At 44.3% G+C, this 23,338-nt stretch overlaps 1 protein-coding gene across 1 annotated transcript in view; it reads left to right on the top strand.

Annotated features, from left to right (window-relative positions):
* Positions 1-23,254, top strand: part of LOC128309414 (cardioacceleratory peptide receptor-like) — a 32,998-nt gene extending 9,744 nt beyond the window's left edge. The window contains exons 3-8 of the mRNA XM_053045793.1: positions 18,594-18,729; positions 19,114-19,311; positions 19,478-19,573; positions 19,647-19,841; positions 20,696-20,993; positions 21,082-23,254. Of these exons, the coding sequence (XP_052901753.1) occupies positions 18,594-18,729; positions 19,114-19,311; positions 19,478-19,573; positions 19,647-19,841; positions 20,696-20,993; positions 21,082-21,328 (1,170 nt within the window). The 3' untranslated portion in view covers positions 21,329-23,254. The remainder of the gene's footprint in view (positions 1-18,593; positions 18,730-19,113; positions 19,312-19,477; positions 19,574-19,646; positions 19,842-20,695; positions 20,994-21,081) is intronic.
* Positions 23,255-23,338: the final 84 nt, after the last annotated feature.

Below are 23,338 nucleotides of genomic sequence, written 5' to 3'. Positions count from 1 at the left end.
CCTGAAGGCAGAAAATATTGTGACGGCAACTATTAAGTCGCGAGTGTCGGAGTTTGTTGTCTCTATTGACTGGTTGGTCCTGAGCAAGATAACTGCCAATTTTCCGGCTCAGACAAGGAGAACGGGGTATTGGAACATCCCCAAGGAAGTGGAATTAGCGGATCCACTGTTCTACGAAAGCGAGCGGATTGATTTGTTGATCGGAGCGGAGTTGTTCGCTGAGCTCCTTCAACAAGGACAACTAAGATTAGCTCCTCAGTTACCCACGTTGCTAGAAACAAGACTTGGATGGATAGTGATCGGCAAGGAAGAATGTAAGCAGGAAGATTCGAATGATGAGCTTGTATGTTCTTGTGTGAATGAAGAGGACCTCGGAGTTTTGATGGAAAGATTGGCAAGTTTGGAGGCAGTTCCTGAAGAGCGCGTTTGGAGTATCCAAGATGAAGAGTGCGAAGCTTTGTATCTGAAAACCACGCATCGCAACGAAGAAGGCAGATACGTAGTAGAGCTTCCGAAGGTTTCGAATTTTGAATCGATGCTTGGAGATTCACGATCAACCGCGTTAAGGCGTTTTAAAGCAATTGAACGGCGTTTAGAAGGAGATTCCAAGCTTGAGGTCGCATATAAGGAGTTTATGACGGAATATGAAGGATTAGGACACATGACAAGAGTGTCTACGTATGATGAAGCCGTCGCTGTAGATGATGGGCCACATTTCTACTTACCTCACCATGCTGTATGGAAGGCAGATAGCACGACCACTAAGTGTCGAGTCGTATTTGATGCGTCGTGCAAGAGCAGCAGTGGGTACAGTTTAAACGACATTTTGTTAACCGGGCCGCGGTTGCAAGATGATCTCGAGTTGATTTTGCTGCGTTTTCGTTTCTGGCCTGTGGCGGTGGTGGCTGATGCTGAGAAAATGTACCGCCAAGTATTGGTGTCGGAGAAGGATAAAGAACTACAACGAATCTTATGGAGAGAGAACACCTCAGAACCTATTTCGGTATATCGATTAAATACGGTCACGTATGGAACTGCTTGCGCTCCGTTTTTGGCCATACGTACGCTGAGGAAGGTTTTCGAAGATGAAGGAAAGAGGTTTCCTAATGCAATGAGGTGCTGTAATGACTTCTATGTAGACGATCTGCTGTCGGGTGCAGATACCAAGGAACAAGCAAGTAAAGTGGTAGAAGAGTTGAGTAATCTTCTAAATGCGGGAGGTCTGTGCCTTCGTAAGTGGGCCTCCAATGAACCAGAAGTGCTTGCTAACATACCACAACAACATATCGCAAAGGCCGTGCATCACGAGTTGGCGATTGAATCTAACAGTTCGATACCAACGTTGGGATTGTTGTGGACACCTACGGTAGACAGCCTGCAAGTTCAAGTACGGGTACCAGACAAGGAAGTATGTACAAAACGAGAAGTTTTAGCTAGTATAGCAAGGATTTACGATCCTCTAGGCTTCCTTGATCCGGTGAAGATGAGGGCCAAACTCTACATGCAGCACATTTGGAGGTTGAAGGATGAACAAGGAAAACCGTGGAATTGGGATACTAAGCTGCCAACAGAATTGCTCGCGGAATGGCAAACGTATTGGTCACAGTTGCCATTACTGGCTGGAGTGAAGTTTCCGAGAACAATCATAGCCATCGACGCTAGTAAAATTGAATGCCATATATTTTGCGATGCATCGGAGAAAGGTTACGGGGCTTGCGTTTACATCCGTAGCTATTCATCACCAAATGAAGCGACAGTGAGGTTAGCGGTTTCGAAATCGAAGGTGGCACCGTTGGCACAAAGGTTAACCATAGCGAGACTAGAACTATGCGCAGCACTCCTTGGCAGCAAGTTGATTGAGTTAATCAAACGAGCGTTACCTGTATTAGTATCAACTACGTTGTGGACAGATTCAATGACGGTTTGGCACTGGATAAGCTCGTCACATAATGATTGGAAAACGTTCGTGGCGAACCGTGTATCGAAGATCCAGAAGCTCACAGAAGGTTGCCAATGGAGACACGTTCCAGGGAAGGAGAATCCCGCTGATTTGGTGTCTAGAGGTGTTGATCCACAAGTTTTCATCGAGGCTCAGTTATGGTGGTCGGGGCCATCATGGCTTTCTCTATCAGAAGACAGTTGGCCAGAGGTTCCAAGTAAGGCCAGACTGATTCCTATGACGGGTGAAGAACGAGCAAAGGTGATAGTAGTGTCTTCGACGAACGCGGAAGAAAGTTTTGGTGATCGTGTGTTTTCGCGATATTCAGCGTATACGAAACTTCGCAGAGTGGTTGGATATTGTTTGCGATACTTGAATGCCTTACAAAGGCGTACGAAGGCACCAGAAGCAACAGAGGAGCTCACGACATATTTAAGCACCGAGGAGCTGAGGAAGGCGGAAGTAGCAATATGTCGACTGGCACAAAGGGAGAGATTCAGCGATGAATCGAAAAAGCTGCACCAAAAGGGATTGATCCCACGTTCTTCGGCATTATGGGCGTGTAATCCTTATGTGGACGAAGACGGATTGATTCGCGTGAATGGGAGGCTGAAAAATGCAAAGCTGGATATGGCAATAAAGTACCCTATTGTCATACCCAAGGATCATCCGTTGGCAAGAATGTTAGCAACACACTACCACCTCAGCTTGTTACATGCAGGGCCACAATTGATGCTGACATCGTTGCGGCAACGGTTTTGGGTGTTAGGCGCAAGAACAATGGTCCGGCGAGTTCATCGGCAGTGTGTACAATGCTTTAAGTGTAAACCGAGAACGATTGTACAACCCATGGGAGATCTTCCTACATCGCGAGTGACGGAAGCGCGACCGTTCTCAGTAGCTGGCGTGGATTACTGCGGGCCAGTTTATATAAAGGGGAATTCACGAAAGGCAAGTCCTACGAAGGCTTATGTTGCCGTCTTCGTTTGTTTCGTCACACGTGCTGTTCATTTAGAACTGGTATCAAACCTCAGCACTGCTGCATTTATCGCTGCGTTACGGAGATTTGTATCCAGAAGGGGTCTTGTAGCTGAACTTCATTCGGACAACGGGACTAACTTTAGGGGAGCAGCCAATGATCTAAAATCCCTGTTTGATTTGCTTAAGTCATCTGCATTTCAGGAACAGGTATATTCTTGGAGCACCGAACAAGGCTTGACATGGAAGTTTATCCCGCCGGGTGCACCTCACTTCGGAGGCTTGTGGGAAGCGGCGGTCCGGTCTATGAAGCATCATCTGCGACGAGTGCTTGGAGACAATTCCGTCTCCTATGAGGATATGACCACGCTTCTGACGCAGATTGAGGCGTGCTTGAATTCCCGTCCGATCACACCGATGTCAAATGACCCCTCGGATCTGGAAGCGTTGACGCCAGGTCATTTCCTAACCGGGACGAGTTTGCAGCAAGTTCCGGATGTGGACATACGAAATATTCCCGAGAATCGTTTAAATCACTGGAGAGCAACACAACAACGATTGCAACACTTCTGGGAACGATGGCGTGTGGAGTATTTGCAACAACTACGGTCGAGAAATAAATGGAAGGGTCTGGTTACGAAAATTCAACCTGGGATGATGGTTATCATACGCGATGATAATGTTCCACCGAATAGCTGGCCGTTAGCGAGAATCACGGAGATTCATCCAGGGAAAGATGGAATTGTAAGAGTAGCCACGTTACGCACGGCTAACTCAGATAAAGTCAAGAGGCCAGTAGCTAAATTATGTATACTTCCTTTTGAAGAGGTTGAAGAAGACAATGCGAACGAATAGAGAGGAATTGAAAAAGATAGTTTTTTTTTTGAATTGTTAAAAAGGGTAATTTTAAGGTGGTCGGGATGTTCGCGCCTATGCGTAGGCTATCCGCATTACGTACATTTGGTAATTGGGTTGCAGGAATTTCGTGATATAGTATTAGTATTAGTATGTAAGACACAATTGTAATTACGGTACCTGAAATACAGTAGTCTAAGTCGAACCATCAAGCGAATTACACGCAATTTTGTTAGCTATCGAAACACACATATTATCCAAACCCTCATCCTCAGGTTGGACACTGCCACAAATCATTAACAACCCAATATCACCTAGGCAGCATGTGTAACATTGCCTTTCTAGCCGCCCGTTTATGACGGAGCAATATTTTGTCTATTCTTCCCTTTTTTTGTGACAACACACGGGCAGCGGTACAGATTGCTGCCTGCCTTGCCAACGGATTGATATCTCCATTCCACGATTGACATATTTTATTGCACCATTAATTTATGACCTTTCTCACAAATATCTCTCCAGCGGGAGACGAAAATTGAAACGTGCCGCGTGTCCGTGTGCCACGGTACCATAAATCGTAGATTGAAAATCTAAATCACAAATTGGGAACCATTTTGGCATTTTTGGCTGCAAAACTGGAATGCTGCAATAAACCATTCGTCATTATGCGGGCAGATCTGGTGGCCCAGGGGTGGTAAAGGTGGATAGTAAATCGCAAGTCGAATTTTGTGTTTCATTAGCTTTCATCATGGTGTTTAATTGTTTATGATTGCGATTGCGAGATATAAGGCGGTGCCTTTGTGGTGGTTTGATTGCATATGCACGATGCAATAAATGCTGATGAGTGACTCGAAGAAGGGAAATATCAAAAACAACTTTTCTATCGTTTGAGTAGAGCAGTTGATGCTGAAATGAATGGATAAACATCTGGCATTCTTTATTAGTAATATATAGCAATATAAAAAATAATATGATGTGATAATTAAAATAATTAATTTGCGCATAATGATGAAAAGAGATTAATTATTCAACCACAAAATGATAAACTTCTACTTGTAATCCATTTTCTTCATTGGCACAACAACCACAATTTCTGGCTTTCTGTGACTTTATTTTTACCCAAAGCCGGATAGTTAGTCCTGCCTACAACGGATTGGTCTGGATGGAATTTTGAGCCGACCATGTTAAATTCATACAAACGCAAAATAATTCTTCCAACTTGTAAAGGAAGAAGCAAAACAGTGCCGAGAGTGGAAAGTTAATTAATTTTGCTCTCTATGGTGATTATATTGTGTAACTACTTTAATTATAGGAAAATTTTAAACATTAATAAGTTAATTTTGTCATGCGAATTGCATAATTTATGGCGTAATCATCAAGTGTTCATAATTTCAAAATATTCTCAACTAGATTTAAACTAAGCATTCTCCTGCACGACTCGAACCGCTGCTTGTGTGTGGTTAAAAGATTTAGCGTACTGTTATGTATCAAAAGAGTGTAAATAAACCAGACCAAGTTGACGGAGAACTCAAGCTATCGCCTATAAAAACAAAAGTATGCCAAGGAAAGCGCATCTTAGCAGAAGAATATGGAACATGGAATGGAACGGAACAATTTTTACTTCACAAATCGTTCAACGAGCAGCCACAGCACGTATTGCTGTGTTATGTTAATCCTCCTGTCTAAAAGTGCTTTAGCATCAACGAATCACTCACGCTTCTCATCCAAGTCTATGTTTCCAACAGACCTGCCGTAATCTTCTCAGTTCGATCGGAAAAGCAGATTCCTTCAACCGCGCCTGTGGTGGTAGCATTATTTTGCATTCGTATTCGAGCGTGGAGTCGCCGCAAATAATGCACATAAAACCACCAGCTTAGAAGTTGCGTTGTGTCTTGTTCATTTTTCTTTTACATCCTCCAATTCGCACCCCACTAAACACCGGCCATTACCCTTTGCAATTAAACGCAAGCCGTTCGATTCCGGTTTCAGCACGGCCGCGGTCGTCGCATTCAGCTGGTCCGCCGCCTTTTGGTGCAAAATGCTACGGGTTGAGATGGTGAGCTGCCCCGATAGCGTGTGCGCTTAAGTGTATTATTTAGGGGCCGTAAATCGATTTGTTTAATCGTAAACCTGCCCGGCAGTGGGCGATGGCCCACCACACACGGCCCGATCCGTCCGCCCGTTCGGTGCTCGATCGTAACTGCGGGTGGAAAACTGATCCGCAAATGATGCGCGCTTTATTATATCGGGACATCAATTTCGCGAAAAGAATCTAACGCTTTTGCGCAAAAGCGATAGGCCATAGGCCGCTTGCCGGATGGGTGTGTAGCGATAGTAGCGATGGCCTATTTCAAAGGTTAATCGAACGCTGTGGGCCCCTAGGATTGCGTCAACGTGGGACAATTTATCACCAGCCGGCAGCAATTAACCGCAGCAAAGCATCATTTGCTCATATTTCCCTCGGTGCGTTACGAGATGAAGGAAGCGACACGCGGGACACACGTACCCGGTTAAGAGGGCTCATAAGATTTGCACTAAAATGTGAAACCGTGTCTAATTTATTTGATAGATACTTCACACAGCACCGCACCGCATGGTGTTTCGTAAATGGGCTCTTTCTATTTTACTCGTTTTCAAAGTCGTTTCAGCTTAGCTTTTACTGATCAATAAATGTGTCATGAAATTCAATAAATAACATACACGTAAATTACTCGCTCAATTACCTTCATGGCAGCAATTGCATACTTTTGGGCGTCTTGAGTCGTATGTCAACCTGGAAAAATGGTTAGTTTATTCTGCAAATTAAGCAAATCGACGATCCATGTTGAGTTTTCCTGGAGCAAAAATCGACTTTCTCTTCATCTTTATTGTGTTCTAGCGAAGTTATCAAAATTATGTGTACAAAGCTAGAAATAAAATTTGTTAAAAATAAGCTTCAGATGATCGTTATTGATGATCTCCAGCTTGTAGGAACGGAATACAATTTAGACAGTAATTAAAATAAATTAATAAACTAAGCAACCGTTTCCAAATACTCAAAGTTCGAAGTGGAAATCTTTTTTTTTCCGAGCTCGGTTCAGGCCCAATATTTTCTATCGCACACATTTGTCTACAATTACCGTCAATCTTAATGGCGCCGAAGTCATCCACAAAACCGCGCACCGTTCGGTGGATTATCCATCAGCCACAGTTCAAAGACCTGACAGAAGACAGAAGCTTCCCACGACTTGACTGCCCGATTATCCAATCGATTCCCAGCGTCGAGTGTGCATGTTGTACGCTCAATAGAAAACGATAATTATGATCATCATCGTCCTATCTGCTGGATGTCAGTTCCCGGCAAACGAAGAACACTCACCCTTCTTATCCACCCTTAACCCCCGTCTGGTGGTGGGGCTTTGAGCTTAATGCGAAAATTGTTTGCAAATGTTGGGCACGATGAGGGCCGGGCTGGGTGCACGGGGACACAATTTGACCTACTATCCGCCGTCGCAAGTGGAAGTATATTACCTTCCGCTTCCACCACGCACAAAGACTGGTGTGTGAGATGTGCACCAGCCACTGACCATATGTTTTACTGTTACCCCCATGTCCGCACGCTGCGGTAAGCACTTTTGTTCAGTTTAGCTTGCGTCAGGTCCGTAGAGAAACCAGGAATTATGGACATCATCATCATCATCGACTACACGCACCCACTCTCAGTGCATGGCGATAATCAGTTCGTAGGCGACCAAGCATGCTGGCACAGTGCTGGCAGAGTCGCTAGTAACACGACGACGGGAAGCTCATAAAGACGCCAACTGTGGCGTTACTGTACCGTCTGCATGGCTTGGACATTCTACCTCCCAACTTCAAGCAGCTAATTACATATTAGTCAGACCGAGCTCCACAGCCCACAGTGTGGAACTTTAAAATGTGTTAACTTTTGCCTTCGACGGACAGTGTCGCACAGTTTGGTGGCGGTCTGTCGCTAACTGCAGGGACGATCGTATAATGAAACATCAAACAACTTCATCAACCGGGAAAGCTTCGGTCATCCAAATTTATGTATAACAGTTTATGCTGCCGAAACGAAAACGGGGGACGGTTGTCCATCCACGCCACGTGCCATTGCTCCCACGCTCTCCCGCGCATTAGTTTTATCAGCAAAAGTATTCATTTTGCGCTTCAATAAGCACGAATTTAAACGCATCCGTTTCGCATTTACTTTTTTCCACCCTGTCTGTTTTTTATTTTGTTCGTACACTCACGAACGATGGAAGTTTTGCGCGAGGGGTTTTTTCGTTCCCTTTTTTTCCCCTTATCTTTTACGTCTTAAAGATCCTGGTGACATAAAGGAAAAAAAGGACATCGTTCACAAGGTCCTGCATTGGGAGAGGAAGCATTTGCAAAGTACACGCAGATGGTGGTGCGGTTGCTTCCACTTCCGATAATTCGTTTAGATAGAGCTTTATTTAGGATGTCATTAAATTAAATGATCTTTATCCTTTTTTTCGTCCTCATACGGAACGTTCTTTTTTTTGGGGGGCTTTGGGGATCTTTTCATCATCATTGCTTTGAAAGCTTGCAGCAACGTTTCGTTACTCCGGTTGGCTGCGATTCGTTTGGTTGCACTTTTTAGTGTGCATTTCTTTTCCTCCCTTGCAACCTAGACAACTATGCCAACCTTGAGAAGGAAAGAGACCCTGTCCATTGCTACTATATGTCCTGCTGCTGTTCGCGATAGAGATGGGGAGAGAAAAATCTCGATTCAATGTTAAACATTTTGCCGCATCTTCCATCGCCGTCTTGGACATGGAAAATTAGATTGCACGGTGAGGCGTGCAACAGGTTTCCTGTCCGCTTTCATCCTCCATCCCCAGAAGCAGCGTTATTTATGTTTTGCAAAAGCTTCGTGTGCCTTTTGTTGCTGCCCTTTCGCGGTGCAGTTGGCTGCAAATCCGTAACGGTCGCGTTTATGCTGGGCAGTGTGTACGTGCGCAAATGCACGTGTCCGGACGGGCCGCTGCCAAGTAAAGGCGTACACGAGTGTGGAAGTTGATCGTACATAATCACTACATTAAGTGCAACACCCCGTGGATTACAAGTAAATCAAGCTGATTATCGTATAATAACTCAATAAAACCGCCTTTTATTCCTTACCGGTGGCACGATGGATGCGCGATCCACGCGCACTGGACGTGCTTTGATGTACGGTGTAGGGTCGATACATAGTACATGTGTGATGCAATCCTTCGCGTTGATCGGTCGTTGTGAATTGATAACTCACTGGAAGGTACACTCTTATAGTCGCTCTACGAGCTCGATTCGCACAACAATAAACCTCGCTATGACTTTACATCGACTATGTTGACTGAATAATATTGACTACGTTACTGGGTTATCCAGATTAATTAGAAAGGTTCAAAATATGACAAAACAGAAAGCAACCCACAAGAAAAAAAGGATGATGGGGATCCAGGTTTCTGGAGCCTTAACTAATTACTCCGCAGTTTTTTTGGGTTTAAAGCTCAATTACCTTTTCTTACAATATGATCGGCCGTATATCCTAACGATAGGAATGGCCAGCACCTTCAATAATTCATTTAGAGCTGATGAAATAAGAGCCTTATGTGTTTCGATACCTTATAAGCACTCCCATTCCACTCATTCCAAGGAACTTATCAAACAGCACAAACGCTCACGAGCGAACCCATCCTAGGCATCTATATCGTACTGCTAATGGGCATAGCGCGACGAATGCCCACCATGTCCACGTTTATGGGCAGATCGGTTCGTAGCAACATCTGCCCGAAAAGCGTGAACCATCATCGCACCCGGCAAAGCGACCAAATGACCAGAAAAGTCTGTCGGACTCTGGCTGTCGGCAAAACAGTAAAATGTGCAACGGAAAACCCAGCCCTTATCTGATAGCTAGTCAATCAATTTGTCATAACTTACCGCTGCACACGACGTGTGCAGCACTGCACCGGACAGCACCGCTTAACCATACCATACGGTGGCACGGTGTTGTAGCCCGCCCCAAGGAACCTCCCGTAACGTGCCCTTCCGCGTGCAGATCGATCATCATAAATCTGCGTCATTTGAAGCATATACGAACCGTCCGTTGAATGGGATGGTTTCCCTTGTACGATGAATCCAAAAACCGTACCGGACGATGGACCGGATACGCTACCGTACAGCAACGTATTTCTCACCGTTGAAATGATGTTGATGTTTTTTTCATATTTCCCATGACTTTAACGGTCTATTTTTTTTCGTCTCATCGGGGATGCTGTTAATGTGTCTGTAGGGGCTGATAAGCACAATCGCACACAAATAATGGTTTCCATTAAGTGGAATACCTTTCCAACACCTTTCGTGTTGGGGTTAGCAGAGTGAGTCACTTTTACTGACCCGTGGCAAACCCCAACACGAGGTGAACCGAGTTGCAATTCATGCCATCTTTTCTCTGAGGGTTAATAATCGTGTGGTGCTTGTCATAGTTTTTTTTTGTGGGAGAAAATATTCTTGAAACTATTTACTGAATGATGATGAGAGCATTGACAGTTACCTTAATTGTACGAGGAACATGTTGATAAATACTGATGTTGATAAATTGAAAAGTTGAGTTTGAGAGCTGTGTGGATACAAATTCGTGGAATAATACAATTTTACAGTGGAGGATCAATCCCCTTGAAGGCCCAGGGCGGAATTTTTAAAGGGGGGCCTATAATTTTGCTACGGCATTATCGGTGTTAGGGAGGTGTACTTCATACATGATTTAACAACACCAGCAAAGTCTCGGAAAGAAAGCTCCCTTGCGTACATCTCAGAGTTCTGTTGCGTAGCCCTGTAAACGGGCCTAGTAAGCTAGTCTATATATAAACGTTTGTATGCGCTAAGGAGAACCATAACACCACTACTTGGATAACATTTTCTACGATTTACTTACATTTACGATTCCTGATTAGTCTAACGCCTTCTGCGATTTTGTCGATACCAGAAAAGCATCCACGGAAGAGGTAGCACCTAGTACAGCAATTTTGGTCGAAAACCGCCGAAAGGTATGCAATGTTTAAACACTAACTTTCTCGTTGGTCGTGAAAAATTTCTTTGAAAACTACCAGTTTTCGAATGTATTGTACCAGGAGAGCATCCACGGAAGAGGTAGCACCTGGTATTTTGCCCGCCTAAAGGTATGCAATGTTTATATAGTGTATAAACATTGCATACCTTACGGCGTTTATAAAGTGTATAAACATTGCATACCTTACGGCGTTTAAATAGTGTATAAACATTGCATACCTTACGGCGCAGTACCAGGAGCTACCTCTTCCGTGGATGCTCTCCTGGTACTATACATTCGAAAATCGGTAGTTTTCGAAGAAATTTTTCTCGATTAACGGGAAAATTAGTGTTTAAACATTGCATACCTTTCGGCGGTTTTCGACCAAAATTGCAATCCCAAGTTGTTGCATGAAAGATGTTGCATGCCAGATGTTGCGCAACATATGTTGCGCGACATATGTTGCATGTCAGATGGTGTGCAACATATGTTGCGCAACATATGTTGCGCAACATATGTTGTGCAACATGTGTTATGCAACATCCTGGTACTCGGCTGGTACCAAGGGGGAAGGGAGAAGGAAGATGTCACCTGTTGAAAAACATGCTCTCCTGGTATTGGCAATCTGAAAACAGCTGATTTGTATGGAAAGTTAGTGTATAAACATTGCATACCTTACGGCGGAAAATTGGTTGCAAAGTTAGTGTTTACACATTGCATACCTTACGGCGCAGTACCAGGAGCTACCTCTTCCGTGCATGCTCTCCTGGTACTTTAAATTCGGAAACTGGTAGTTTTCGAAGAAATTTTTCACGACCAACGGGAAAGTTAGTGTTTAAACATTGCATACTTTTCGGCGGTTTTCGACCAAAATTGCTGTACTAGGTGCTACCTCTTCCGTGGATGCTCTCCTGGTATTATACATTCGGAAACAGGTAGTTTTCGAAGAAATTTTTCTCGACCAACGGGAAAATTAGTGTCCTTGTACTGGTGCAATTTCGTTTATACTTTAAAGTCACAAAGTCGATATTCTTCTCTGCATTTAATGTATCACATAGAAACAAATGTTTTATATGAACAAGGAAGATATTTTTGATCATTTTTTTATCTTTTAAATATTTTTTTTTGCTATAAATTAACGCTGTTGTTAAATTTTCAATCGCTCAATCGCACAATTGGCACAAATTTTTTGGGGCCCCCAACACGGCGAGGCCCTAGGCGACCGCCTACTCCGCCTACCGTTTGATCCGCCGCTGCAATTTTATGTTTAAATTGTTCCGGTGAACCTTGTTTCTGAAGTGTAATTTAATTCGTTACCATAATTTTATTTTTTAGAACAAAAACAGCCCGCATTACATCAGCCTATCATGGTAACTTAAAATAAGTTTTCAGTGCCACAAAAACTCCTCAAGATATAAAATTTACCACTCATCATAGCAGCACGGCAACGAAGAATGCTGAAGGACATAAGCGAAATAGTCAAAACGATATCAAACCATAAAACCTACGCATCGAATAAAAGGCTTGATGAACGAAGATGCGTCCTAGCCTCCACTCATCTCCTGTGCGTTCAGCCCATTGGAAGCCCTCGACAGACGGACGAGACACGGTCCCTTGTCGAGAGAGTAGTGTCCTCAAATACTTTGACCTACATTTGGTGTTAGTTGTTTTTTTTTTGTGTACCACACCATGCTATCATTTCTCCTCTGCTAGTGTCCTTCCTCTTAGTTTTGATCGGTCCGTTGCAAAACTTGCACTGCGATGTGCGTCTTCTTTGAACGTTGAACGTTTTTACGGCCATTGAAGGCCCATCCGTGCCCTCGTTTTCTTCACTGGAAAAACGTGCGTTTTGCTATAATGACATTAAATTTATGATTTTATTTAGCGAACGCCACGGCGCAGTTTGATGCAACGTTGGGGATGGTTTTCTTTTTTTTGCCTTCTGCTGTCTAGTTTGCTTTGTAACTCTGCTTTTCTTCTTTGTCCCATAGCACATGGGCTCGCTTTTGACGGACCTTTCTCCTTGGAAGGCGTCATTCAGTTTCTACACAACCGTATCCTATTTTCCCGAGGAATCTTATCAGAAATTCAGCTTCCCAATTGTTTTTTTTTTCTTTCTTTTTCGGTGGGTTTGTCCTGAGGGAATAGCCATATTTTAGCGCTGTTTGGTACCCACATCCGGTAAGGAATGGGTGTACTATTTTTACTACAAGCAACTTCACGTACGCATTGCATGTGAACGGGAAGTAAAGGCATCGTTCACACACACGCACACACCCGCCATTGCTTCCGGTACTGATGAATCGTATCGGATCCGGTGACAAATGGGTCACAGTTAGGGGATGAATTCCAGGCGCATTTTCCGCAGGACCCCGTCCGGAATGGGACGATTGCTGGTGGCGCCGGATGTTATTACTGCTGGGATATTGCTGAGGTAGGCGGGAACGGTGCGAGAATTTCGGGTTCAACTCAACAAGCCATGACGAATGACCCGGTAAAAGTAGGCTGCACTAGGGGGTGAGATCGTTAGATCGTTCCGCCGCAGTTCTTTTTTTCTTTCCGATCCGGCAGCTCACCGGAGGGGCGGATGTATAAGTTGACGTGAAAAATTAGCAGGGAAACGGTCGGGTACGCCTTCGGCGGAGAATATTTGGGGGGATGTAATGAAACACGAATGTAGGCCATTCGTTCGGAGTGAGTGAGCTTCCAAGGGCCATGGGACAGAAGCTATGAAAGGGTTTTCATTTAAACTTGGTGGGAAATTAAATTGGAACATAATGAGACCTTTCAATAGTCCTAGGCAAAGCATGGTATTCTAGCTGAACTTTTCATGCCATTCAACTCCGGAACTGCTCCAAATCAACTTCGACGGTGAAGTCAGCAAACTCTCAACTCCCCGGGCAATATCTTACTGATTGAGCATACAACACAACTTTGTTGGTAGCCGGTGGTAATTTAAGGTTCCGTACAGCATTCCTGCACGTACCAACGTATGAATCTATTCCTTGTAGTTGATCCGATATCCCAATATGATGAAAGCTCACCTAGTTCCCAGATCTTAGAACTCTTTCTTCGTCGACGATTCTCCAGGAAGCGCTTTGTTGTTTGTGTTTATCTTACTTGGGGGAAAGTGGTAAGAATTTTACCCTCCTTTTAGCATGTCTCAACTGGGCAGACATGGTGGCACGCTCGGAACTTCATACATCGCGTAAATTTGGAACGTATCGTTTCGAGCCCAGCTTTCATTCAATTCATCCCCTTGGAGCATTCATTAGAATTGCTTCTTAATCGGTTAGATGAAAGCGATCGAATGTCAAGTGCTGATGGAATTATCGCTTCCGATACGAATCGCCATTGATTTATGGACAGCGAGATGCGAACATAAAGTATAAAGCTTAAGATCAGAACGCTGTCAGGCGAACTGGGGTTCTGTTTGTTATGATGCTTTTATATGAAAAACATTACAAGAACGCCGGATGTGAAGTTGTGTGTTTGTGAGCAAAACCATGTAACCGTTTTATGTTATCGCTCGTACAAACGTAGATTACACGCCGGCCATTGGCAGTGGTACCGAAATTACATTTCTGCCTACAGTTTCGTTTGACAGAATGAGGCTACGTTTATGGGTTTCGGTAGTTTGTAGTGCGTCACTAGCGTGTCATAAAAGTGTCAGTAAAAGTAAAAAGCCACCTCGGAACAAACAAACAAACAAGGTTCACGCGGGGATGGGAAAGTAAGTGTATGAAAATACTATTTATGGGATTCCGATCCGATCCGGTCCAGTTGAAATACGGACCAAAATTACCTACGCCACTCGGCGGCCGGCCCAGTCGCGAGCACAACAGTTTGTCCACCGGCCTTGGCAGCATTGTTTTGGACGTTAAATATGATCTAATTGTACACCCGTGTACGGTATGCAGGTGTCGATTTCGAGTACGGCTATGGGGGCCGCCCGGTGGTCCGATGAGAGGTCCTTGTGAGCCATCAATGTCAGGCACGCACAGGGGTGGGAGGTAAATTTTCAGTTTCCCCAAAACCCAAACCCCCCGTTTGCTGCTCGATCACCGTTTTCTAACGAGCTAACATTCATTCGCGCCGCTTATGTAAACGGTTTGTCCATTTTGCGGGCGTTTTGCCATCCTGAGAGTGACAGATAAACAACCGTGCACGCGGGTGTGGTGTAATTCGTGTCAAACTGACATTTGTAAATTCTCCGACGAATTTCCTAATTGGTACTGGACATTTCTCTCCGCGACCCATGCCCCCTCTTCGCTGCAGTATCCATTTTGGCCAGCACGTGCCACCGATCTCATCATGTTTACGAAAGTCACTCGGTACACCACAGTCACAAGGCAACGGACTGTTATCGGTGTTTTGTCACTGTGTCGCGGCGAGTGTAGTTGGATGCAATTGCTGCTATGGCGTTTCGTGTGAGTTATGGTTTCCATACCACCGCTCCCTCTCGCCTCATTCCATTTTCCACTGATCAATCATTCTGATCGTTAGTTCACCATTTGCCACCTACGGGGTTGAAGCTCACCGAGCGCCAGGTGCTTGTGATGTGAACCGGGCGCTAAAATATGGCACAAACTAAATTGTATAATTATTGCCAATTAATTGATAAAAGTTCGGGTCATTAGGGTGCCGTTTTGGGGTGACAAGAAGCACAGAGAGTGAGAGTGAGAGAGAGAAAATTAAGTATTAGGACGCTGGAAGTACTAAAAGCTTCCCATTGCAGCTCGGGCTGCATGAGACGCGCGAAAGACATCTTAGATTGATCGACGGTAAATTGATGCACCTTCGCGCACAACAGATGGCCCTTTTACACATTCGATACCGATATGGTTTGCGACCGGTATAAGGCAAGACGGATGCCATGTGCCCCCAACTGCTCACACCGGGGTGCACAACCAAAGGGTAGCAACGATCAGGTATTTTGATTCGATTAATTATTTATGAGAATGCGAAGTACCCATGTATGGGACTGCACGTAGCGCGCCAGCGTACGGTTGCCGTGTGCCCGCAGTTACAGTTACATGTCTTCACCTGTCGTCACCGTTACATGTGGCTGCACCACCCAAACTGTCCCAACTAACGGGTACCACCGGTGGCCCTTGTGTGGTGCAGCGCGTTGATAAATCGGATCGCCCGTTTTCGTTGGGTGTTGCGCGCGGCCGGTAACGCTGTCCTAGCTCGCTCGCTTGTACTACTGCATATTTATGCACGACGCAAGCAATCCGACAAGTGTCGTACGGTTGGTCCGGTAACGTACTGTCCTGTGTTCGAATTTGTTCACCCGAAGGTGTGAGGCACGTCGTTTTGACTGGGAATTAAATTAAAGCACCACCAGTGGCTGGCGCAGAAGGTGGAGTGCATTATCAGTGCATCCATCGCCATCATCCATAATGGATGTGGTGCGGCACTGCTGTGGGGAAGGTGAAGAAATAAATTGATCTAAAAACGAGACAAATAGTCTCTTAATTGCTGAATTTCATTTTTCCACAGCTTTTTTTCCGTTTTCTCATCTGCGGTGAGCGGTGAGTTCGTGCGGTTGCTCACAGATGGCGTTAGTGTGTGGCGGAGGGATAGTGCGCGCGTTATTGGAATGCATTTCTAATGCTACTAATTAATCTGAGTGTTTAACGATGTGCATTGGTTTAATATTTCTGATTTCCACTTTATCAATAAAACGAATAATTTTAAGGTATTAATAATAAAATTAGTAAAGAACACAATTTCCTTTAAATTACTGAAACGATTAATTCAATCATAATTTTCAAAAGATTGCTTGCTTTCCTCTTACCTTGCCACAATTTCCAACGCAAACAACCATTCGCCGCTTCTTGTCCGTTATCGCGAGACCTAAACAAACAGCACTCAAAAGCAACCTATTAGAATCAATCAAAACACAGCACAATCCATTGATTCGTTAAAGCTCTCCTCATTACAATAATTATCCCCGGCTCGCCCCGGGGCGATGGTGCTTCACGCGGAGCTAAATGAATGCTAACCTTTCGCTTGTTTTAAAACTCTCGTCTCGTTAACCGGCACCGGGGATGTTTGCCAGTTTGCCCAGCAGCTACCCACCACCACGTATGCAAAGCGGACGCACATCCTAATGGGCGAAGCGGTACTGCGCTTGAAGTTCACCAAATTTAGCATGAAAACTCGCTCGTCTAATGAGAAACACCCATTGTGTACCGCTGGCGGTGGGTGCTTGCGGAGGATTATTATAATGATGATTACTCTCAAACTCTTTCTTCGCGTACGCGTTCCGTTGTCCGCAGTGCTCTGCTCGTGGGATAATGGGCGTCTCCACAAGCGGGTTGCGTTTGGTTAAGCACACATGCAATAATCAACCACGTGTTGGGCGTTAAATGGGGCGTATAATTTCATTCCCGCTCGAGCTTTTGAGCGGTACACCCGAGCGGACGAGCGGTTTTATTGCAATTTTATTGAACCACAAGTAGATAGGAGGACGGCCGATGCCGGGACGGGTTGATGCTGGACCGTAAACGATCGATTTGGATGCAATTCTGGCTCGTTTAGTGTGCAGCTCGTTTAATGGGTCGTACTGCATTAACAGCAGTTCGGTGGCGATACGATGCCTAGTGACTTTTAGCTGAAGTGCTCGTGTAAATTAAATTACTGGACGATGCTTTTATCGCCAGTAATGCGTATCCATCGCAGATTTTCATATTTATCTTTGCACGCGTACCCATGGGTTTGGATCGATGATTTATTTTGACGTAGAGTAACGTGTCCCTCTTTCATTGATTCTTGAATTATTCATCAAATGGCGTTACATCTTTAAGTAGTTGATTAAATAGCATTTTAAATCACTATTTTTGAGAGATTTGTGACCAACGTATAACCTGTTGTGAAATGGTTTCTATCATAAGTAATGAAGGTGATAGTAATTTTAAATCCCGTATCGGCTTCCTTCAATGCCAATTATCATTTTCTACTGTTAAACGAAAACCTTCGTTAATTAACAAATAAATGGTTGTTGCTGTGCGTCAAAAAATAACGCAAAATAAATTGTTCAAACTTTCCTTTTAGTCATATCATTCATTTCATTTTCTTTTACTTTTGTTTTATTGACACGCTACTGATGGCAGTCTGATGCAATGCTCCTCAGTAATTGATGTGTGTTGCTCTACACGCTACTCTTTTTTATTCTTTCTTTTACTCTTAAAATTCGAAACACACACAACACACTTCAAATAACAAAAAAAAGACAAGTTTTCCAAAAATATTCCACACCTCATACAATGCATGAAACATACTGTGAAGTGTTTCTAGCAAATAAAAAAAAACACACACAGACATCATTCTAACACACACGTTGTGGTATCGAAGAACAGGTTGCAGGTCTGACGGGTGACGGTTTGAGCGAGCCGGTTTAAGTGAGCTGCCGAAACGTGATCTACAGCTTCGACTTGATTATCGTCTGTCGACGAGCGACACTGCCGAAATGTGACCGTTTGTGCGCGTGCTGACACAGACAGGCCGGTCGAATTTCTTCCCAGCAGCAGGGATCATCACGACCGGTGTCCGACGGTGTGGAAACACTTCTCACAGCGGGTTCCGTTCGTGATGGATCGATGCATGATGGCGATGGTTCTTTTCTCGTCCCGCACATTCCAAAAACCCTTGGTTAATGTACCGTCCCTGCATCCGAATAGTTGTTACGCACGGGTTGGATTTTAGAGGGTTTTGTCGTTCCCCGGAATGGGTCTTCTCACCACCATGCCGCTTTTCTTTTCCTTTCAGACTGAACAATTTGCAGTATTATGGATATTATTTGTGGTGATCGTGCTCGGCAACACTGCTGTGCTGGTGACGCTATTTCTAAACAAAAACCGCAAATCGAGGATGAATTTTTTCATCAAACAGCTTGCGATAGCAGGTGAGTTTTGGGGGAGGGGAGAGTAGAGTTTATTTAAAGTGATAAGAGACATTGTTCTAAATTGGTAAAATAGTTGTTTTTTCGATTTGCATTGAGGACAGAATCACTTAAAAAATAAATGTTTTCTTTAGAATAACAATACAACACAACATAATCGGATATGGAACACATCCGTAGGGTTGTTTTTCAAAACATAATAAATATTGTCTTTCAAAATCAAAACATCACCTCTGCATCGGCCGCAAAGTGTCAGAATTAATTTGATCGTGTTTACAGTAGCCTCTGTCGGACAAACAATCGCTTACATTCCAATTGAAAACCACAACCCGCACGTTGACGGACGGTCGTTTATTTGCTCGTCTCCTTCCGTCTTCCCTCCTGCAGACCTCAGCGTGGGGCTGCTAAGCGTCCTGACGGACATCGTGCAGCGGATAACGATCTCCTGGTTGGCCGGGAATGTGGCCTGCAAGCTGATCCGTTTCGTCCAGGTGTGGGTAACGTACGCCTCCACGTACGTGCTGGTGGCCCTTAGTATCGACCGCTACGATGCCATCACGCACCCGATGAATTTTTCCGGTTGCTGTAAGTAATGTGTACAACCTTCGTTTTTTTGTTTTGTTATGCGCTGCACTTATTTTTATTCCAATCACCTGCACTTCTATTTTCACTCGTTTATTGCGATCGAACCACGTGCACGACTGGGCGCCTCCATCGAACCTCCTTTTTTGTGCGCATCGAACCCGTGCAGGGAAGCGTGCCCGTCGACTGGTAGCCGCAGCCTGGGGCTTCAGTGCCGTCTTTTCGTCGCCCATGTTCTACCTGTACGAGGAGCGCACCATACAGGGTAAGTGTCGCTAACATACGCGGGGGTTTTCGACTTCACACATTCATGGGTTTCGTTCCCTTCAAAAAAATAGATCAACTGCAGTGTTGGATCGATCTGGGCGATCCGTTCCGGTGGCAGGTGTACATGTGTTGGGTCGCCGCCTCACTCTTCGTCATTCCGGCGTTCATCATTTCGGCATGTTACGTCATCATCATTCGGACGATATGGAGCAAAGGTTCGATGCTGGGACCGGCCCCTGTCGGTGCTGGTGCAAACGGAGCCAAACGTAAGTAAAAACTGCGGTACGGTACGACGGGCAGGCTCGGGGTGATGAGATTGAGTGACAGACATCGGTTCCATATTCCAATTTCTAGTACCAACTCAATTTTCTACCGCACGATGAGTTTTGAGGACCGTGCACGGTAAGGGTTATTGCTTTTTGCTTTGTATGCGTTGTACGTCCGGTGGATATTACATCATCCCCTCGAAGCGTTGTGCATTTTCTTGCTGTATTGCGGATGCAACATTATTATTTATTTTGAATTTAATTTTGATCGAATTGGAAAGGATAATACGGTATATTGCACAAAACCTTACGACATAAGAAATAGCGCATAATCCACCGTTCAAACTGTTGGAGCAATATCGTGAACTTAATATCATTTCAACCAACAATGGGAGATAAACAGGAAATAATTAAATTGATTTTCTAGTATTAGTTTCTAGTTTGAAACTCTAACTTATGAGAAACATTAATTCTCATGGAAAAAACAACAAATCGCGTGATGGCAATCTTTGAAGAAGAGTAATCTATATAAAGTGAGGGATGGTTCAAATCAAGAGCCGATTCGCAAAAGCTTAACGAGTCTTTAAAAATTCAAAAATAAACAAAGATTTTTTAATCTTTAAAAAGCCACAAAATCTCAAATATGAAGGAATAATCATTGATTTTCATAACATAATTTTCGTTTGATTCCAATATTCATTCAGACTCCGGAATATGAATGGCACATGGATCCCAATCTTGCACCAAACCAATTCAATATTGTTATTTCGTTTAATTTTCGCTTGACGATATATTTGTGTTATTAACATTTCTTTGGTATTTTCTATTAATTTTACAATATTTTTTCTCCATAGATCGACCAATCCGCAATGGAGGTTGCGCCGAGCTGGCTAGCAGACGAGCCAGCTCCCGTGGCATCATACCACGTGCGAAGGTGAAGACGGTGAAGATGACGATCGTGATTGTGATCGTGTTTGTGCTGTGCTGGTCACCGTACATAGTCTTCGATCTGCTGCAGGTGTTCGAGCAGATACCAAAGACGCAAACCAACATCGCTATCGCCACCTTTATCCAAAGCTTGGCGCCGCTCAACTCGGCGGCCAACCCACTGATATACTGTCTCTTTTCCACGCACTTTGTGCGCACACTGAAGTAAGTAATCCTGCCTCAATCCAGGCCGTTTGTTTTATTCGTTTTGAAACCCTAATTTCCATTCCTTCGGTTTGTTATCTTTTCGCAGAAGACTTCCACCATTCCGATGGCTGCTATCGTCACCGTTCTGCTGTGCCAGTGAGGAAGACCGCACAGACCGGGCCCGTTGCGGTACGATCTCGAACGGAAATCGCAACCTGCGCAACCAGCACAGCAGCAGCTCGATGCGAACGCTGACCACCTCGCTGACCGTATCGACCCGTCGATCGACCGCCACGATATCGACGCGTGGTACGAATGGTGGTGCCGGTGCAGCGGGACGCTTGCTCGTGTAGCGAGGGATGGTGGGGAGTGGAAAAGCTAGTGGGCCAACGCCCGGTGCCACGCAGGTCTATCTCGATACCGAGGGAAAAATATTCCTCGTGCACAAGACCGCTCTCCACCAACGACTTGCTTAGAAATCTGGCCTCCCCATAAGTTCCGAAGGATTTACATGACATGGGTCGGTTCGGAAGGATCTCAAGCTACCTTGCAGCCATCAACTGTGCTGGCGGATGCGCTAGGTGCCATTCAGTGTTTAGTCTAGTCAGGATGTGGATATAACAAACGAATCTTCACCAACCTCCCAAAGACATCACAAACAACGAAGAATTCGCTAACGGTGAGCCTTTATAGTACGAGGGCTTTACAATAACACCTTTCCGGCAGCGGAATTTAAGGTGATGCTAAGCAACGAATACCGACGCGCACAATAATGTCACCCGACAACAGTCCCAGCAGGCCAACCCGGAGGGAAAATCGCGTTAAAAAGAGATAAATAAGCTGTGTGCCAAGTAATAAAACTCGAATGGTGTCGTGCAAATTGCATACTTTGAGGTGTTTTGCAGGCAGACAAATGAAGCGAGCATACCATTTACACAGTATATGATAAAATACTTTGCGTTTCAAAAAATAATGCAACACTTGTTTGTCTCTGCCAATAAGGCACTGTCAGTTGGGTATCATGTTAGGGATAAGGTCCTGCGAAACAACCAACCTTAGAGGAGACCGCTACCAACAGTGAAGATAATTTGTAATTTTGTAGCGCTCTGCCTGCTTACAACAGCAAAGAATCTTTGTGAGAAATTTGTTGCCATATAGAACCCTTGCGTGCATGGCGAAAACACCTGTAAAGTAAGGCTGTAACAGTTGTTATATTTGGCATGTTAAACCGGGCGAAGAATGAGTTTAATCAATTGATGTGCTTGGATTAGCTTTAGGTATTTTTATGTAAAAAGTCTTTTAATCGTAAGTTAATAATGTGTACTACAATAAACACCCCGGTAGGAAGTAGGCTTTGGAACGATCGATGTATACGTTCGAGAATGGATGTGAACAACAGAATGATTTTAACGCACACTCCACCACAGTAGGCCCTGGCGTAGTTTTGACGGATGAAAGGATGTCATAGGTAACTGTGTTTCTTCTGAAACAAGCTTGACAGGCGTTAGCTACGGCTGTGTGGAACAAATAGGTTCCGTTGGCATACAAGGGTTTAACGAACAGTGGTTCCAAAAAGCGAAAGCACTACCGACCATCATTGATAAGCCTACCGTTGGGAGCGACTTTTAGACTCACCCTTAGTGCTGTACCGTTGGGTGTATAGTTTAGAACGGAACGATGGCGTTTCGAGCGGATGTGAGTGTGCATTTTTTGTATAAAACTCTGTTTCACCACAAACATTTTTACAAGAGCCAGTCAGTAATGCTGCAAAATCGAGCAAAACAAGAGTTGTTGACGCTGTGTAGCTTAATTCAAAGCAATTTTCGTAAGATTGTTAACCTACAGTACTTTAGTGTCTTTTTTCTCTCTCGATTTCATTCCGTTTGTGTAGTGTGTTAAACTTGCAACGCCTGAAATTATGCAATCATACAGTAATGTATCCGTTTTTTCTGTTCTCGGTGGATTTTCGGAAACCTGATTCGACATTGTATTAATCCTCTTTTGATTGCAAAGTTCCACAAGGCCCCACAGCTCTCTGTTTTCGTGACCGGTGCTTTAAACCCCCATATTGCATAGCTTTAGGCAAACGCATCCAGTACACAAGCGCAAGAAGGAGCAGAAGTACACCAAAGGGACAAATGTTTCGTTTTCTTTGCAAACCTTTTGCTTCGACTGATGGTGTTTTTTTCTACTTTGTTTTGTATAAAGGATGCAAAAACGTGCGATTTATAAAATTGTAATAACAAACATTCTTGTATACCTGTTGATATGATATATACAAATATAAAGTAAAGCTATATATATATAACAAACAAACAAAAAACTCTGCCGGGCGAAACCGCCTGTTCGAAAATAAACCCACT

This window comes from Anopheles moucheti, chromosome 2, assembly GCF_943734755.1.
Source record: "Anopheles moucheti chromosome 2, idAnoMoucSN_F20_07, whole genome shotgun sequence".
NCBI classification, from domain to species: Eukaryota; Metazoa; Arthropoda; class Insecta; order Diptera; family Culicidae; genus Anopheles; species Anopheles moucheti.
This window is presented reverse-complemented; position numbering and strand designations above follow the sequence as displayed.